The sequence below is a fragment of the Phoxinus phoxinus genome (genome assembly GCF_949152265.1).
Source record: "Phoxinus phoxinus genome assembly, chromosome: 16".
Classification (NCBI taxonomy): Eukaryota; Metazoa; Chordata; class Actinopteri; order Cypriniformes; family Leuciscidae; genus Phoxinus; species Phoxinus phoxinus.
In genome coordinates, this window is record NC_136891.1 from 30,838,631 (window position 1) to 30,859,547 (window position 20,917).

Genomic DNA, 20,917 nt, shown 5'->3' on the forward strand with positions numbered 1-20,917 from the left:
TAAAATGTGGGAGAGTTTAACATAACTACAAAAAAAAAAAACGCTGCCATAATATGCAGGGCCACCAACTCTCACTCTTTGTTCCGTATTCACTCACTGTTCTCACGGCACATGTCACACGTAGAGCAAAGAGAACAGACAACTCGTTGACAGATAAGACCGAGTAGTAATGTTAATTTCGTTGACGAAAAATGTTCGCTGACGACCCTTTTTCCCCTAAGACAAGATGATGAGAGATGAGTGACACCCACGTCATTAAACGATAACTGTGACTATATCAACACATGCAATATCGTTGACGAAAAAAGACGAGACTGAAATGTGTTCAAAAAAAATATAACTTGACCAAAAATACTTGTTTTTGTTTTTGTCAAATAAAGGAGACTAGAACTGACTGGTTTTACGAGCGTTCATGCTTACGGTTGCCAGATTTCAATCATTTAAACCCCAGTCAGAGATTTTATGCAAAGAACACGTTTTTACCAGGTATTTTCAATAGTATCTGGCAACCATGCACATACGCTCTCTATATACACTGCTGAAGAAGCGCGGGTGATCTGAAAACACAGACAAGTAAGCTAAACTTGAGTTCAGCACTCAAGTAAAAACTGAAATGTTTTATTTGATTCATTTGCACATACGGTAGTTTTCATTAACTTGCTTAACAATGACGTAACTGATTGTTACTACGTAACCTACCCACAAAAAAGCAAGCTGCGTCATAGTTTGTTTATAGGATTTGAGAACATCTACTACATCAAGTTATGAGCCTTTAATATAGGCGTAATATATAGCCTATTCCACAATCAAGTGCATGCTTAAAGCTTGCTGCGAAGCACCGCCAAAGGTACAATGCTTGTGTCGGAATACATTTGTTGGAAAGAAAAGGAGATATTGTAATTATTCACTAATAAACTAGTGATTTCTTAGTCAGTGTCGACTGCAAAGATAAAGTTGACGATGCTGACTCACCATCTCCGCAGTATAGTGGACACTCCTTTAGAGAGAAATACAACTTTCATACGGATTGCATAATCAGAGAGTATATGTTTTCATTTCGAATTGGTTTGTTTAAAGTAGACATTTCAAGTTTTTGTGACGCACTCCAGTTCACGGAGGCCGCAGAAAATGGATCCTGTTTGTTTTCTTTATTTTACAAAAGCACAAAGTTTTGTTGTTATTGTGAGTTTACACAAATAAAAGTCTACAGTTTCAAATGATTATCTTATCTGAATGACCAAAAATTACACGTCATGAGATAAGCGCGCTAAACTAATACTTTAGCCTCCACACTCCACCCAAACACTTGAATATGCACCTAATAATAGCACACATTTATCTAGGCTAACTTTAGAGTGAGCGGCCATTTAATGTGGCTACTACTGTTTCAAATGATAAGCCATATTTGAGATCGATGGATGATAGGTACATTTTGGGATTTCCTGTCCGACATACTGTAATTAGTTGTTTTTTTTATGCGACTAATACAATTTTGGTCAACTAAGCCTCTTCTCGTCTACGTTTAGTCGACTATTAGGGGGCAGTCCTTAGTTTGTAGTTACAAGCTGATGCAATGGGTAATAATTTATAATACTGTAATCAGTTCACACATATACACTACCATTTAAAAGTTTCTACCGGTTTCAAAGTTTATATTCATCAAAGAATCCTTTAAAAAAGTGTCACAGATTCCACAAAATCATTAAGTAGCACAACTTTTTGCTGCTGAAAATTCAGCTTTGCCACCAGAAATAAATTACATTTTAAAGTATATTAATATATATATTTTTAAATTGTAGCAATATTTCATAATATTATTGTTTTTAATGTATTTTTGATCAAATAAACGGAGCCTTGGTAAGCATTATGTAATAATGCCAATGCAAAAGGGGTAAAACTACTGTTTTTTTCCAGTCGCAATCATACAAGACAGTATTTGAGCTATTGAAAGCTATTGTATGAACTCGAGCTTACTAGTAAATTTGGTTGTCAATCCCAAACACATTCAAAAACCTTGGTTTAAGAACAAATACATCTGAATCTGAGGCTTAATTCTCAAAAGTATTTCGACAAAGGCAAAGAGAGACAGAGAGGGAGGTATACAGTGGTGGAAAGTGAGAGACGAAGAGCTAGAGGAAAGAAGAGTGAGAGAGAAGAGGCAGAAGCCCTGTGTGCTCATGGGGGCAATGAACTTGTTAATTAGCATTCTCCTGTGCATTTTTATAAGTACCATTAAAACTGCTCAGTAAAGCAGGGTGCCACTATCAGTTCTCAACCAGAGAAAACTCATCTGAACTTTAAAGTGGTGGGGAAGGTAGAGCAGCCTGAAGCACTAATATGTTTCTGGATGAGACGGCTGCGTAATGGTCCAAATAAAGCGCCTCTCGGATATGGAATGATAAATGGAGTAGAGCAGAATGCTGCAGCCTTGTGATTGGGCCATCAAGCTGTATTGGTGTGAGAGACCAGTTTGAAATTGATAATAGTAAAAGTACTGTTCTCTACATTAGGGATGGGTGGGATGATCGAAAATAGCTAAGATACACTGCTGATCCAAAGTAGGGATGTGCGCATTGACTTATTTGACAGTAAAGTTTTGTAACCCGATTAGTCTAAAAGTAAGAACCCCTCTAATAGGGCTGGTCGGTATATCGAGTTTGTACGATATATCAATATATATTTGTTCTAACGATATGGAATGAGGCAATACCGTTTATATCGATACAGTAGTTTGATACGAGCACATCTGAAAAATAGCGGAGGACGCAGTGTGAGCTGCTGCAGTGAAAGTACATAGTTCAATTTGTCCTAAACATGACACAAGCTTATTAAGGGCTTCCAAATAACTGGTAAGATATAGTTAACAAGTTTAAAGCAGCTTGCCCTGTCAGATGCTCTGACAGATATTGTTGCCGACTGACAGATAAATACTTGCAAAGAGGTGCTAATTTTAATTGATGTTTGTTGATTTCCAAATATAAAAAAAGTGTTTTAAATGTGTTTTAAATGTTTTCAGTGTGTGTATCAGTTCTTTTTTAACATTTTCATCTCATTTGAACAAAACCGTGATAATCGTGATAATTTTGGTCACTATAATCGTGATATGAAATTTCCATACCGTTACATCCCTAATATCGATTAATTGGTGTAGATCAGGTTCAGTAGATGGCAAATTTCCTCAAGGAAAAAAATCTCTCTTAACTAATGGTGTAAACAGGGAACCCTAGTTGGTACATTACTATAATATTAAAGCGGTCATAGACTAAGAATTCAAATGTTCCTTGATCCTTTGACAGTTAAGAGTTTGTTATACTATAAAAATACCTTGTAAGTTCAACAACTTTCTTGATATTCCAAAAACTGCTTTTATTGAAACCAAGGCCAGCAAACGACAGGATCTAAAAAGTGGAGACTTCACAGGGCAGCTGTATACCGCCTTTGCAGAAGAATATCAACGGCTACGTCTACATCACCACGTCTTTGGCCCGGCCCACTGGAGCGTTAGTGAACAGTGACATGAGAACAAGAAAAGATCAACACAGGATCAATACCATTACCTTCCAAACGATCATAATGCTAGGATAGTGGGTTTTTTTTTTTTCCAACAATGTGAATGCCTCAGCAGTGCATTGTTTGTATTCGGTGTAGGCCTATTTCACTGTAGATTATTTGCTAAATTTCGGCGCAGGATTTGCAAACAGACTTTTACGATATAGATCTGCCAGCAACGCCACAAACATGTAAGTAGGATAGTCATGTTTATTCTAATGCCTGATCTGTGATCAGTGATTTCTGATGTAATTATTCAAATTCAGACAGATTATCTCTCAAAATCGTTCAATACTGTTTATGCATCAGTAAATCAACTTGATTCAGTAAATCAAGCAAGTGACTAAACAATCAACTTCACGTCGTTTCAATCAAACAGCGCTAGTTTATCTGGACACTTGCCAAAACTCGTTGAAATCAAATCATGAAATCAATGATGCTGTTACAATATACAACGAAGCTCTTACTGTATTTACATCGTGTTTGCATTGTTATTTGGTGAAAGTATTTGTTGCAATGATAAGATCTTTTCATACGCGATCAATGGATTGTCATCTGCTCAATGCTCATCACTGCAACCTTTCATGTGATGGGAATAGATCATTATGATCAATACTTTTCACGATTCCTTAATCTCGATAGCTGTAATGGTAAAAACGTAGTAAAAGTTTTAGAGAGAGTTCCACATGTAATACTAGTTATTTCATATGCAAACATGTCAGCCAATCACAGCAGTGGGCGTTTACACTGAAGTCTCACACAGACACGCCCCTTAAAACAGAGCGTTCAAATCAGAGGCTAAAATCAGGCTTGGGGAATGCCTTTTATTTCTAAATTAACAATTTTTGATGTTAAAATCATACTAACATTATAAGGGCACCCCAGGGAACATTATGAAATAATAATATAATCCAGTCTATGACCCCTTTAAAGGTTAAAATTAACTGATTTGTTGGCTACTTGTATTTAAATTACACATAAGGGAGTTTTTATAATAACATTTATTCAGAAATACAATTAATATTGAAGAACAGGTTAAGTAAAAATACAATTAATATGCAATGTAGTGCATATATTTAGCAAAATGCTCTAGATTGTACTATCTGGCTTATTACTTTTGAATGGCTAACGTGACATTGTCTTCATGCTGTTTTATTGACGTCTTTCAACATACCTTCTGATTTTCATTCATGTTTATTTTTTTTATACTTTGCTTGAACTGAGGTGTGATCTGTCATGCCATGAATTTAAAAGCTGATCCTTTGTTTCATATCAGAATTGACAAAGCACAAAGCTTATTGCGATTTATTGGATGGGAGGGGAGGTACGATACAAATCTTTAATTCATCAGCTGAAAACAGCAGAGACTGAAATATTCTTGGAATTTATAAATCGATATCGGTTCTTAAAAATGAGAATAGATTATAATCGAGAAATCAATTTCTTTAACCCAGCCCTATTTTTTACACTTTGTCTCTATTCCAGTGGCTCCCTCCACTGTATCCCCCATAATACCCTGGAGGAGAGAGATGGAGATCTTTGTACTGGGGACAGTAAGCTGTGCATCTGTGGTCTTTCTCCTCCTGACTCTCATCATTTGCTACAAGGCCATCAAAAGGTAAGACTTAATAGTTTTAGATAGTTTATGACAAATGTGTTAATTTAGTTGAGTTTACTTGTCATTGATCTCAGAAACTAGAGATTTCCATCAATACGAAATGAGTAAAATGTGATAATGGGTTAATCTGAAACATTGACTTTCATAGTATGGACAATTACGGTTTTTAACCCTCTGGGTTCGGCTGTTGCGCCGACGCGATTGTCTCACTTTTTTTCTTATCAGTGCAAAAGAGACTCAAATAACTATGATTTTTGTCATACAGGCAAGTGTTATACATCATTCAAAACTGTTAAATGTCTTCTTTTATTTGTGTGAAAGAAAATAAACATGGTGCGCGTTCTGCCGTCTCTCTCAATGTGAAGTTCATTCTGAAACGAGACAGAAACTGCTCTGTAATCAGCGAATGCTTGCCACACATACATGCAACATATGTCTTTACAAAGCTTGAAGTCTCTATTTTTAAATGATGTAAATCATATCAAAAACTAATATTCTCTGTTTAAGTAATCTGTATGAAAGCAACGACATGTACAGTTTCTCCAACCCGAGCTCATTAGCTTCAATGTGACCGCGCACACGAGCGATTGACATGCAAATGGTCCACGTGGAGGAACGCAGACCTGTAAACGCCCATTACCTCAAAAACAAAGAATCAGAGACTTCAGTATTCCTCTGCTTTTCATAGAGTTTGGAAGACTGTGTTTGTGCTGTGCTGTTTACCTTGGATTTACCTTTGGAAGAATTAGAAGAACACGATTTGATTATGAGAAAGATTTTTAAGGTAAGACATTTCCACTCATAATAGTAAGCATGTAATTGTTGCATAAACTTACATTGTTAAAGTTTAACACTAGTTAAACTGGTGCCAGACTAAAATGTATGTGTGTGTGTGTATATATATATTATATATTAGGAGTGTAACGATACACGTATTCGTATTGAACCGTTCGGTGCGAGGCTTTCGGTTCGCTTTTCGGTACGCATTTTCAAACCGAACGGTTCGTTGGACCATTTTTCCTGCCGACCAAAATTTTTTTATTTCAAATGTAGGCTCATAATGTAAGAGATGCTAGCGCGACCACAACATTGCCCAACATCAAATGGCTAATGTAATGAAACTGAGCTACTCGTTATTGTGTGGTTGACGGACCGTTTATCAGTTTGGACCAATGCAGCGCGAGCCGATCTTGATCAAGCAGCACTGTTACTACACAGCGAGATCCAGTAAAGAAAGCATTTGAATTCGCCACTGAAGTAATAACATCGCTGTGAGATCTAGTGAGAAACATTCACACTTCTCCGTTATTAACGGATCAAACAGTGCTGACGTGGAAACCAGGAAGAAACATTGTGCCATGAATGAACTATTCAGTGTCCACAGATCAGCAACATTCACCATGGATTTACTGTAGTAACACTACTAACTGTAACCACGGAAGTTTGGCAAGAATAGTAGGCTATAATGCTTTCAAGTAACATTACGTCGGTTTTATTTTGACATTATGAATACAATTGCTGCCCTCAAATGTTAATCTGAGCTAAAATAAACCTTTGTTTATAACTACTACATTTCATTTTGTCCAAGGAGCTGTTTTGTTTTATATGCTCCTAAGAAAAGTCAAGTATAGCTCCATCATTGCTCAAAGTAAAAAAAATATCATACTTTATGATGTTAGTTTTAATAAAAATATAATAAAAAAATTAAATCAAGGAAATTTCTCTGGCATTTCTTTCTTTTTGCTGTATCGAAAACGTACCGAACCGTGACACAAGTGTATCGTATCGAACCGAACGGTTTTGTGAACCGTTACACCCCTAATATATATATATATATATATATATATATATATATATATATATATATATATATATATATATACATATATAGGCTATATATAGGCTATATAGACAGAAACATGTATAAATATGTTCTCTGCACGCACAGTCACTTGCGCTGTGCATTTGGAAAGCCAAACATTAGGCTTCATGTTTTTACTCCCATTTCATAACGTCATAACGAATGGAAACATTTGAAGTTGCATATGATAATCCATATATTTTTCTCTAGTGTAGTGTTACTGGAGTGTTCCTTTTTAATGATTTATAAGCTACCTGCTATAGGCTATTGTTATTATTTTATGCAGCCCTACACGTATATGCCTACAAGGCACAACAAACCTGGTGTATATATACTGTATATATATATATATAAGTCATTTTTAATCGCAATTTTAATCAGAAAAATCTAAAATGTATTCCCAAAATCGTGCAGCCCTATAGTTTCTCTTGATATCAGCATGTTCAAAGTTTTTTTTTTTATACAGGGACCAGATGCCACTGACGAGTCCTGCTGACTTAAACATTCACATGAGTCTCTGTACATGACCATGGTAAAATGAAAAATGAAATGCCTTGGAAATGACAGGTATGTACTATGTTTCAAGAGTAGCACAAAGTCTCTGTTCAAGTCTCTGTCTTTAGATCAGTGTGTTCAATAATGTGCTTTTTTGTTCTTTGTTGTGTATCTTTGGATTGTTGTGTTGTAAATAAATCCAAACAATCAAAAAGCCATTCTTTTTTAAATCTCTTCTCATACTTTGTTCAAGTTCTCTCATAGCCCCACCTGATAGGGCCATTATGGGAGGGTCTTTGTCTTTCTCAGGTGTGAATCACATCAATGATTCACTCCTCCTCGCATAAAGCTCTCTTACACAAAACATGTCTTACAAATTTTAAATCAATATATTTTTTTATCTGAATGAGTACGCAGAATTATTTTCACGTAGTTTTGAAACAAATATTCTAGGCTACGTGAAACAATTTTCAAAAGTCTTGACAATTTGTTTTTGTTTTTCACAAACCACGCATAAACGTCATTATCTCAAAACGACAAAGTTTTACATACATGCTGCTTACATATTTTTGTAGCAGAGTTTGTGCTGAATACATTGTAATCAGACTATAGCCATGAAAATGTCACATGTAACAGAAATAAGACAAATGTCAGAGCATGTCAGAACACCTCCAGGGCCCAGAAAACACCTCAGACCCCAGAGGGTTAAAGCACCAAACAAGCCTACAGGTAAGAAGCGGCGGTAAACAACTCTACCGCTGCGTTAACATGTGATGTGTGAATGTATGTTGCGTTGAGTATGTTGAGATGGAGGCGCCAGAACTGAACTGATCAAATGCACTGTAACACGATATTTCTTCAAAAGCAGATCGTGGAGGCATTTTAATCATCCACGATCAAAAACCGTGATATCGCACACCCCCATGTTGAAATTATTTTAAGGCTCAACCGACATCGCCAGAGTAACGCTGAAGCTGATGCTTCACTTCATAGAGACTAGGGCTGTCACTTTTTATTCGATATTCGAATATGCATTCGAACATGACGTGAAATATCCGTAATCGAACAGCCCCAGAAACGCAGCAGACGGCCAGAGCATCGCCAGGCGTCCAACATCGTATAACTGCATACTTTCCTGCACAACCGGTCGGCACCTTGTCAGATGCACGTGTAAAGGCAAGGTTTATTTGCAGTTTATTTGAGTCCTATAAGTGTAAATTTGGGAGTACTGTTCATGACTGTTAGTAAAGTTGTGATTGAATCTCCGTTACGTTTTTTGTTGTTGTTTTTTTCGGGGCGGGGTGAGGATTGGGGGGGGAGGGGGGTGGGGGGGGTTGTATTGTATTATTCGATAATATGTATTATTCGATGTATTATTCGATGTACTATGTATTATTCGAATACCGTGCGATTTTCTTTGCATTTCTTGGTATTTCTTTGATATTCGTTCGAATTAGATTTTTCTCAAATGTGACAGCCCTAATAGAGACCAATGGCATTGATTCTATTCATTGACCAGCACTGATGCCATTCATGGGAAGTGCCCAAAACGTTGACAGGATGCTATGACAAAGATTTCGCTTTACTCTTCGGAAATGGCTAACTTTTGTTTCACAAATATATGACTCGACCTGCAGAAGGACAGACGCAGGTAATCGCACGTGCTCAGTCGAGCTTTCTCTCTCATTCGCTGTCCGTTTAGGCTTGTTTAGTGCTAATCTACGGAGCCTCTGTACAAATCACAATTATACATGAAATCTTAAGTAAAAACGAGCCAGTTGGCAGAAAAAATACATTCTTCACTATTGTTATCATTATTTGCTTATTTAACATTAAATACACATGCATGAAGTGTAAATCAAGAAGGCCATAGCCTTATGAAAAAAGAAAACGCACGAACATCGCAGTTGCTGTGGTTGCTTGCACTTCTCTGCGGTTGGTTTCTCAGTATGGCGATATTACAATATTGCGGTTATCGCAACAACCCTAATGTGTTTTGCACTGATGGCGCAGTAGAAGGCATTGCGTGGTGTGTCAGACTTAAGCTGCTCTTTTGGTCTGGTACCAGTGACATGCTGTCAAGGGAAACCTGAGAGGCCTGTCAAATCAGTTGCAGACAGGGAAATGGCCTCAGACAGCCCAAATCACTCACACAGCAAAAAAGGAAAGAGGCTCCCAGACTCTCTTTGATACACCCAGGGCAATACTACAATAACACATAGATTTCACAGATTTATTGTTATTTTTCATTGTGTTGTATCATATTTATTTTTCTTTTAGGTAATCATAAAAGCTGTCAGGTTGGTGTCACAGCATTTTTTATGGGAAAAAATGTATCTTTAATATATACCACTATATCACTTTCTGCAGTAGCTTCAAAATTTTTCTGTCTATTTTTTATGAGCTGTAGTGTTAACTCAAAACAATTTTGGCTACATCAAATTGTGAAAACCTGACAATGTATTAAAATCCCATAAGATGTCAAGCCTGGCCATAATGAGAAGTTAGACACAAGAGAGCCACTGGGCTATATCATGGAGTTTTATTTGCAGTAGTACCATTTATTATTAGGATTTATCACCACAGGTGTTACAGCAACCAAACATTTATCCTCCTTATATTTGTTTTAACCATTCTAGTTTGTGGACTAATTTTAAGTCGTTATCTTTACTGCTTCGAAAAACATGCTGTTAATGAAAACATTGTTGAATAATTTACAGTTACTGTATGAATAAAAACAATATTGTATGTGTTATATAATTACATAACGACAATAAATAAATGCACATGGCGAATTAAGTGTGCATGCCTAACAAAGCATAAATGCAGTGCAGTGCAATGCAGATTTCAGAAGAATCATTTTAAAATGTGTTAACAAATGTTGAGGTATCTCATCCGTCAGCTGATCTGATATCCGCTGCTATAATGAAGACTCGATTTTTAATAAGTAGGGGAAATTCCTGATTTGTCAGAATGTACAGGGAGACTTCAGATATAAAAAGCTTGCTAGGTAATGTTTTCATTCAATTCAGATGGTTTCCTATTACGGTAATTAATAGGATACAATTGTGAGGGAATACTAGGGAATACCAATATGGTGCAGTGGCTTTTTATGACGTCATGAGCAATCCAGCTATTTATATAGATCAGAGGTTTTTGATCAGAGATTAACCACAACACTCTTATTTGGTGGGTCAACACAGGAGGCAACCAACAGATATTATCTATAAACATCACAACTCATGAGAGTCTCATGCACGTGATAAACAGGTTATTCCCATGACCAAAAGGGAGAGAATTTACTGCATTAATTATTGACCATTTGACATCCAGGGCCAGAACTGATTGATTCACCCCCCAAAAAAAGAATCCATGTAGTAACTGTAAGGTTGGAAATAATCCAAGATTATTTCAATGCAACAAAGACACTTTCTTTTCATTAAGACATTTCCAGCATAGCAGTGATTGGGACAATGGAGGAAATTGTGATGGTCTGATTGGTCAGTTTGAATGTCTCACACCTGGGTGCTGGGGACACGGTGGGGGGAGAAATGACAAAACTGGAGGGCAAAGGTTCTTCACTCTCTTGTCTTTGGATGCCAAGCTGGGGAGAGGGTCCCTCTCCCTCTCCCTCTCTCTTTCTCTCTCTCTCTCTCTTTCTCTCTCTCTCTCTCTCTTTATATTTCTCTCTCTCAGGTAACATTTATGCTTGGTACAAATGGTTTAAATTCTCATTACATCATGTTGTAACTATTTAAGTGTAAACATAACCTTATTGCACATTGAACTTTTATTTAATTCATGGAGTCAGATTAAAACGAGATAATTGCATATGCGAACCTGTGTCTTATTTAACCAAAATTCCTTTAAAACGCTGGAAAGACTAGAACACGCGTTTCCTTACCGGCTATTTGGAAACCGGAAGTTGGGCCGAATAGCCGGCTTTTACATAACTATCACTGGATTATATTTGTCCTGGTTCATGTCATCCTTAAGCTACTCTCATTAAATTGATACTATTCAGATTTTCAAGTGAAACTAAGTGGAGGTGGAATCCAAGCTGTTAATGTAAAAACATTCCAGTCTTCTGGAAATTCATCTTTTATTTATGAAAGCTGTGGAACATCCCCTCCTGGCTATTAAATGGGGACTTGTTATGAGCTCTCTGGTTTGGAATCATTTCACTTGGTGAATTCGTTTGTTACACATTGCCTCTTTTTTGCCTGGGAACTTGGTATAAGTAAGCCAACTCCCAAAGGAAAACCCAGCTGGCAGCTATTTCTCCGCTAATGAGCTTGCCCAGTCTGCCAAAATGAAGAGAGAGAGATATGTTTAATGCCTTCCTTTATATGCATGCGAACACATCATTTAGCTATGCCCAATGACCGATGCACCGCGAATGGTGCTTCTTCAAACACTCGGTAAAATGTCCCAGTGAAGGCTCGGATTATTACCCCAATCATTGCTTTATGGCTTCTGCATGCTGAAGACCTGTGCGGCTCACTTATTGTAATGAGTTTAATGGAATTAGAGGCACTGGAGGGGAAAGCTAAATCAGTTTTGTTGAATAGTTGCTCAGTGCATGTAGTGAAGAATAGATCTTAGAGGGGAGAAATGGGGTGCTTCGTGAATTTTTGACCGCTGTAAACGAATGATAAAGCATCCCGGTCATTGAACGTTAGCACAATTATGATAACGAAGACTCAACATTCATAACATTCAACATAACATTCAGAACCCTGGATATGATGTGCAAACACAACTGCAATCTGTCTTTTTTCTCCTCTTAGCTCTGCTGAACATGCAGCACTGTTAAATGCTGTCATGCATAGTTACAGTCAATACATCCTAAAATAACTTTTTGGGTGAACTTAAGTCACATGTGAAATGCTAATTAGACTCAGGCTTGGATTTAAAGTGCTCTGAGAGACACTGGGGCTAAGAAGGCTAAAATTGCCTTTGAAATATTAATGTTCATAACAATAGTGCTGTGATAATATGTAAAATGTATTTGCAAAATGATGTACTATAGGCCTTTTATTCCCAGGGTAAAAATGTGCACATACACCATGGATGACTTTTCTTATTAATATGTGAGTTTATTAGTTGAGAATGATAAACGTTTCTAGGCATTTCTAAATGTTTTACTATTGGGCAACTTCTGTTATGCAGTACCTTTTGAACTCTCTAACTTTTGAAAAAAATCTTGTGTTGTAATTTCTATAAAAGTGTACAAGACTTTCATAAAAATGCTTTGGTTAAGCTCAGGCACTTAAATTTTACAAGAAATGACAAGAAACTTAACCAGATTCCTAACAGGGTGGATATGCAGACCTAAAAGAATTGCTCGGTAAGGGATTGACAGTTATTGTACATGAGGTACAGCTTGATGTTAATTTTTTATATTTTTTTAACCATCTTGTGAAATTTTTATGATATACTGATTTCTGTAATTTTTTGAAAAAGTATGGAACCATTTAACAATACATGCTTTAACATAACAAAACATGTTTAAAACATAAACAAAATATTACCAAAGTTCTATTTTGTTTAAATACATTTGCCTGCTTGTCATGTTAGATGAGAAAAATGGAAACATAGGTTCAATCCAAAGTTTTTTTGTTTTCTATTATTCATTCATTCTACATTTGCTTAACCCATTGGAGACTCGCCCACCACCCCCCTTTAAGCCACAATCATGACATACCTGAACTCAAATCTTCTCTGATCCCTTTGGAGTATGCGCACAGTTGTTTTATGCTTTGAAGGAATTACTATATTACTGTTGCATAAGAATGTCTATCATAAAACAGAGACCGGATACTGAAGCTAAACCCCGCCTAGACATTTCAAAAGATGTCAAATTTGTCAACATTCGTAGCATTTGTCTAGATAGTGATTTTAAACAAAAGGTAAACAAAATTACGTCGAGTTTATGCACGGGGATCAGTCGTGCCAACAGATTAATTGTGATATTGTGATAAATTACTGATTAATGTGATTAATGACATCTTAATAAAGTGGACATAATATGTAACCATTTTTTTTCAAGATATGATGAGGACATTACCATGTACTACATAACAGATCATTTACATTATCCATTGAACCTACAGTCATGTGGCAACAATCTCAGCCCTCTCTGTTTATTTTCAGAGGAAATTATTACATTCTGATGCATATTCCAAAGAGCAAGGTTATAAAATATTTACCTCTACCTGTAATGTTTTGTGTAGCTCTCCGCCATGTGTGTACTACACGTCATGTATTATTAAGCTCCCAGTTCCACATTTGGAGGTGAGGATGTGGCTGTTTTTGGTACTGCAGCGATATTTTGGGCATATTTTCAACAAGAAAGGACAAATTTGCACCACGAGCATCCAACCATGAGTTGAACCATGAGGAAACCTTGAGTGTGTAATAATTTGTTTTATATTTAAAGTATTTTTTTCCTAGCTTAATTCATTTTTATTTCACATTATAGAAATATTTACAACATCATTTGTTGACAGTTTACATTCCATTTTTATTTCATCACAGCATGTCTCTAACCAAACTTTAAATTCTTCCAAATCAAATAGGAAAGGCTGAATCAATAATTGCTTAATCTCTGTCACTGCGGTATAAATAATCTACAGCATCTACTGTACACAGGAAGAGAATGGCTGTATTATTATATTATCACTTGTTTTTCTAACTTCAGCTATGTTTCAGAACGTATCCATCCAGATCAGCATTTATTTCAGTCATGAGATACATTTTCGGCCCATGTTTTCCCACCGGATTTATTTGTCGACCTCAGATGAGAGGTCACGTAAGATCCAGGCAACCGAACAGTGTACTGAAATGTCAGGGGAATGGCCACGTGGACCTCTCAGGTGCTGCTGTTCATCAGTGAGAAAAGGTGGTAAAGAGAGCAGAAACAGAGCGAGAGAGGGTTTGCGAGTGAGTACGCTCAGTGCTGATTCAGGGGAAAGATAAAAGAGTTTTAGCTTCCCGTCCTGGCACGTTACATAAGTGGTCCACAGAGAAACTGGGCGACTGTCAGGGCATCTGCACATGGTGCAGTAGAGCAACACGACTCGAGGGACATCCACACGACTGCTGGAGTCCATGAGCCTTTAGCAGGTTGGAGGGGGGACAGAAACAAGCTCTCAGTGGAAAATTACTGTTTAGCTGAAAAGGAATCAACAGTAATTGTATGCAGTAGACTTCCAGACAGAATGTATGTGAATTAAGAAGACTTGCATGATGTGATCAATCCAAAGAGTCTTTTTTTATCTGTCTTATGCCTTTTTGCCTGGAGAACCTTGACTGTTCATTATCAAGTCGATATTTTCCATTTCCATCTAATTGTTTATCAGTTGTCTAGCGGTCAAGCGTGTCAAATAAGACCAGTCCTTAAGTAACCTCGATGTACACCCAAGGATTATGTGACTGTTTTATTTCTCCCCGAGTGTTTATTTCTGAGAGATAGAGGGAAGCAAGACTTTGTTTTCTCCCCATCTCCCTCTTCCCCACTCCACCCCTCAAAAATCAGATGAGGCAGAGTTTTTCCCATGTGTAAATCATGCAAAGCGAGAGGATGTCTTTATAGGAAAGCCCTGCAGCCTGGGGCATCTTGTGACAGATGGCCCCTGCAGAGCTACGGGATTGTCTCATCAGTCCTGCCCAAGAGACAGAGACTGTGTTTATCACAACAGATGAGCGCAAGCTACCTCTAAACATTTAATCAATCTTGAAAAGACTTGGAGTGGAATACATTTGAAGGTATAGCTGTATTTGTTGCTCAAGGTTTGAAATACTACAGGGCTCCAGACTAATTTAATGAGATTTTTAATCATAAAGGCACTTTAATCATAAAAGTATAATTATTTTCAGTCACTAATAATATTACATGTTTCTTTTTTGGAAATGCACATTTGACAGTAAAGCACTGGGCATGAGTTGAGATGTTTATAATAGAGAATGCCGCAATTTGAATGCTTTTTTTACTAGATCTTGCAGCAATGTTATTAATAATGCGCCTAATTCAAACGCTTTTCACTGGATCCCCCAGCCAGCTGTGTAGTAACGGTGTCATGTGATCGAGATCGACCGGCGAGTAAACCTGTTCTGAGCTCAAATGAGAAGTTTGGTTTCATTCTGCTTTCGTTTTGTTTGGCGTTTGATGTTTTTCATACAGTATGCAACAGAAATAGCAGCTCTTATCAGTTGGGCAATGTCGTGATTGCAACAGTGCAACATAAAAAAAAAATCAATCGGACCGGCAAGAAATTAGGTGGTTGCAGCCTGGAGCCCTTAACTAGATCTTTTTTAGAAGCTGAAGAGGATGAAACTAGGTCTATGTCCAATCCATCAACATTACAAATGATTATTATTTAAAGGGATTGTTCTCACAAAAATGCATCTTCTGTCATTTACTCACCCTCTTGTTGTTCCAGAGTGTATGGCTTTTTCTTCTGCAGAACATAAAAGAAGATAGGGCCATGGGCCCTCTGGACTAGGGAAAAAAAACGTAAAACTTCTAGATAAAAATGTCAATGTCTCTTATGCTCACCAAGGCTACATTTATTTAATGTAATTAAATATCGTTAAATATCGTTAAATATTATTACAATTTAAAATATCTGTTTCCATATTTTAGTATGTTGAAAATTCAGCTTTACTGTCAATGTCACATGATCCCTCAAATAATTCTAATATGCTGATTTTGTGCTCGAGAAACATTTCTTATCAATGTTTTTTTTTTTTTTTTTTGTAGGTTATTTGATGCATGTTGATAAGTTTGAAAGAACAACATTTATTAGAAACAAAAATGATAAAAGTCTCTACCATCTCTTTAGATCCATTTAATGCACCCTTGCTCAATAAAATAATTAATTTCTGACCCCAACATTTTTAACAGTTGCGCACATCCAGGAGTCCATCGGTGGATGTTGTTGCATCATTGCTTTTTTACATAAATCAAGCTGTGCTAAAAATGGTCAACTCCTGATGAAAATGAACACCCCTTACATCATAATTAACAGGTTTACTGTCATTCTGTCTCTTTGATTTAAGTTTCACAGAGACAGTTCACTATGCATGTATGGCTCAGGCATGGCCTTGTCACATCAATAGAACACAAATTTTACCACATTCAAGGGATGGATGTTGAAGCCGTAGCTCAGCTCCACACTCAAATGACATTTAATATGAGTCCGATGAAAACAAATGCTCTTTATCTTATTCTGTCTGCAAAAGAAGCCTTCATTCAACAAGTTGCTATCTCATATGTGTATTTCTCTGGAAGAAACTGGTCAATTTTAATGAGCTCAAGCTCTGTTTATGAAATTAGACTTGTCCTCTAGACAGACCCCAGAGATCTGCAGACAGTAGAGATAGGCTCTGTAAAGGTCAGGTTGTTTTCTTTCTCATGATCATTTCACTTTTTTTCCTGACCTAATCATTGATGTGATGTGGAATCTCTCGTTTTGGTATTTAGAGTTTTTGTTCATTATTGTTCAAGTTTTTGGTGAGTTTACTGTAGAACTTACCAGCCGCACACTTTTTATGGGTTTTGGCATTGTTGGGTGTAATGCATTACCAAGTCATTATTTTCTGTCATTTTAACTACTTTTCCTTTTGAAAAAGTAAACTAAGGGATTACTCTTAATTTTCCTGTAGTTTAATTACAGTTTACTTCTGATGAAATTGCATTAAATAAGTTATACTCTATAGAATAATTCTATATAAAACAATAGTGAATTTAACATCAATATTTAACATCTAACATTAAAATGTACTGTATGTTTTTAATGTAACCTCCCTTTAAATATTTTGGTCAGTTCAAGAATAATTTATGCCATTTTTTTTTTTTTTTTGAAACCAGTAACTTCTGTTAGTAAGTTTCGGATCCATTTTCATCGAATTCACATTTATTTTCTCCACAAAGTTCTAAGCCTTGAAACCCAGCCATCTCTGGTGGAAAATATATATATTTTTTTATATTTGTTTAACAAAACTCGAATAAATGGAAGGATCTTTAAATACCATATGTACCGTATGTTAATAATTGTGACTTTAGATGCAATCATGCATGTCTGAAAAGAATGTTTTATGTAAATACTTAGTATTTTGTATTTACATTTTGTTCAAAACATTTTTTTTAAGAAATTAATAAAATTTTAATCATTCAATTGATCAAAAGTGACAGTAAAGACAATATTACAGAAAATTTCTGTTTCAAATAAATGCTGTTCTTTTGAACTTGCTAATCATAAAAGAATGTATCACAGTTTCCACAAAAATATTAAGCAATATGTGCTTGTAGTATTTATTGCATTGTTGTGCTGTGTTATTTCCTAGTAGTAGTTTGATATACATTTTTATAGTTTGTGAATTTAGTGAGATTCACATTGTCACTGCATTGTCAACTTTTGTGTAATTTCCATGGTAACAGGCTTTTTAGTGGATTTCACTTAAAGGAACACTCCGACTTTTTGGGACTTTAGCCTATTCACCTTATCTCTCAGAGTTAGATAAGTCCATACATACCTTTTTCATCTCCGTGCGTGCTATAAGTCTGTTTGACGCACCCACCGCTAGCCTAGCTTAGCACAAAGACTGGATGTAAATGGTTGCAGCTAGCATACTAATCCAAATAAGTGACAAAATAACGCAAACATTTTCCTATTTACATGTTGTGATTTGTATAGTCACAGAGTGTACAAAAAACAAAGTCACATGAGACACAGACATATTTTAACCATATAAATACTGGGAACTATATTCTCTGAAGGCGAAGCACTGCTACTTGGGCGGATTGATAACCGCAGCACCTGAGACGCGCTCTGAACGAACTCTCTGCTCCTCACCACGGCACGTCTCAGGTGCTGCGGTTATCAATCCGATTTTCTAAAAAAAAAAAAGGATTCGGACTAATGGCTTCTATATGGCACACGCTAGCACTTAACCTCTGAGTTATATTAGGGGTGTCTTGAAATATTTATTAGGTATTGTTGAAAATCATTTTCACTATGGAGATTCTGACTGGCATCTTGACTTCTGGAAGCCAGCCGTTGAGCCCTATTGTACGGATGTGGTTGCTTGGCATCAGTGCACTACATTAGCTTATTGAACATTGTCGATTGCTGCATTCATGTCTGCTTTACGTACATCTGTTCCATCAATGCATCCTGACTTTGTGAATGCTGAAGCATATGCCCCAACTATTTCAAACCTTTACTGATATTCATGTTGGTATTTTACAAAATATGTATCCCTAGCATCCATCTCTCTACATAACCAGCTTTTATGGGCTCAGGCCCTCTCTACCAATAAGTCAATATGTGACTGACATGATTTAACAAAATCTCAACAGATTGGATCTGCATGCTCTGCTGTTTGGGCAGCTATGGGTTTTAATGCAGTTATGAAGGCAATTGGCTGCAGGCAGGTTGTATATTTCAAATTGTAATAAAGAATGGACAGGCCGGGTGCATACCACAGCTTTTTAAGTCTATAGCAGATATTACGGCTTGCGGGAAGTCATTTAAACTGCAGAATAACTCACTTTGATAACCTGTGCTGCTGTTTATCAACCCAGACTTTGTTAGTGTGTCAAGGAGGGTCCAAAAGTGCAACATGCACTTAAGCTTGCAGAAAAATAGAACAAATATACCGTAGTACACAGAAAACATTGTGATTCAAATTTAACCTGCTTTAGGTCATAAGAATGGGGTATGATGAACCTTAATGTATTCCCTGGATCATAGATGGCACAAAATATGATCTCAACACTTTTGATGAATAGCTACGCTATTTTTAATTCTGTCATTTCATCTGAATATCAACATTTGTGAAATTTGGTCGAAACTGTTTTTTTGTGTCTAACATTGTATTATGTTGATTATCAGTTTGTTTATGTCTATTTGTTAATGAGGGATTTTTGGACATATTAATGTTTTAGATTTGTGGAGTTAAACATATTTTGAAGTAAAAGTTTGGGTAAGATGGTCCCCCTGAATTGGCACAGAAGGCAAGGCCCCAAGTGGCATGTTGTTATTATTATTGTTATAATTTCTTAAAATATAATAGTTATTGTAATTCATGGGGTTATTATTCAGTAATTCCATAAATAAGGGGTATAATTCAGACATCTTTTCTTCAAAACCTATAGGCTAATTATTCATTTTGAATTGTTGCTATCATGACATATTTAATTACCAATGTTTTAAATAAAGATATGTAAATATTCACATGCCGCAGTATTTCCCCTCTGCCCCTACCATTGTTTTGAAAACAAAAACAAAAAAACACCCGCCCCCCCCTGAAAGAATGTTACATGATGTAGTAACTTTAGCGGTAAAAATGTTGAAGAGGAACGGAGAAGGTGACGATCCTAAAAAGGCAAAATTTTGTTTTTATTTCTTAAAGCGACAAAATCCGGAGAAACAACTCAAGCAATGCCAGGCTCTGTGGTGATGCCAACTGAATTTACTGTATAACGCAGAATCTTACGTAATTTGTACAATTTTTGATGAATAAATAAAAAGCTCTTGAAATCAAATCACGATATAGACTGGTGTGTGTGAATATTAAACTGCAAAAAGACTATTTAAATAAGAATCCTGCATGTTCTGACGAATAAATGGTGCAGACGACGCTCAGTTTCATTTATCTCACATGCACACACAACGAAGCACGTGCTTTTTTGTGCCTATATAAGGACACGAATGCATAAACCTAATCTCCAGAGTCTAGATCTACTCTGAAAGTCACTTCGTGAGCATTTAATCGCTTCATTTGAGAAATAAACACAGTCATAAACACAGAAACTCAAAGGTCTTCACGGCAACCTGTCAAAATAAAAGTTCGGTTTAACTTGACAGAAATATATTATTGTTGTACAGTAGAATTTAGATATGCCGCAATGTAATAATAATACTAACACTAATAACAAAGAAATTCTCATCAAAACTTTATTTTTTCAGGGGTCCCTGAAAAAATCCTCGGGGAAACACGTCATGCCTGTATATAAGTCAGAATACATTTCCATTTCAGATGAACCTCTTTTATTGGGATTTAGTTTGGTTTGACTATTTAACTAAATTTTCAAACCAATTGTAAATAGAATAGTTGATTTAGTATATAACATTAATGAAACTTTCAAATATATATACATGTTAGTAACATTTTGTGCTGTGACTACTTATTTAGCAAATGCTTCCATTAATTTTCCTTAACTCACTGGCTGATGCATGAGCCTCCTGCACATGCTAAACATACATCTAAATATGAAAGTATATGCACATTGATCTTTAAGCGGCCATCTTAACCCTACAATTAGCATGTTCTATTCCTAGTTTTCCTGTTTGCCTTTTGAGACATTGTATGTCATTCGACTTAGC

At 36.3% G+C, this 20,917-nt stretch overlaps 1 protein-coding gene across 2 annotated transcripts in view; it reads left to right on the forward strand.

Moving 5' to 3' along the window:
• prima1 (proline rich membrane anchor 1) overlaps positions 1-20,917 on the forward strand; it is a 38,181-nt gene that overhangs the window by 14,741 nt on the left and 2,523 nt on the right. For both annotated transcript variants that reach the window (XM_079583596.1, XM_079583595.1), the window contains exon 3: positions 5,035-5,167. In XM_079583596.1, coding sequence (XP_079439722.1) covers positions 5,035-5,167 — 133 coding nt within the window. The remainder of the gene's footprint in view (positions 1-5,034; positions 5,168-20,917) is intronic.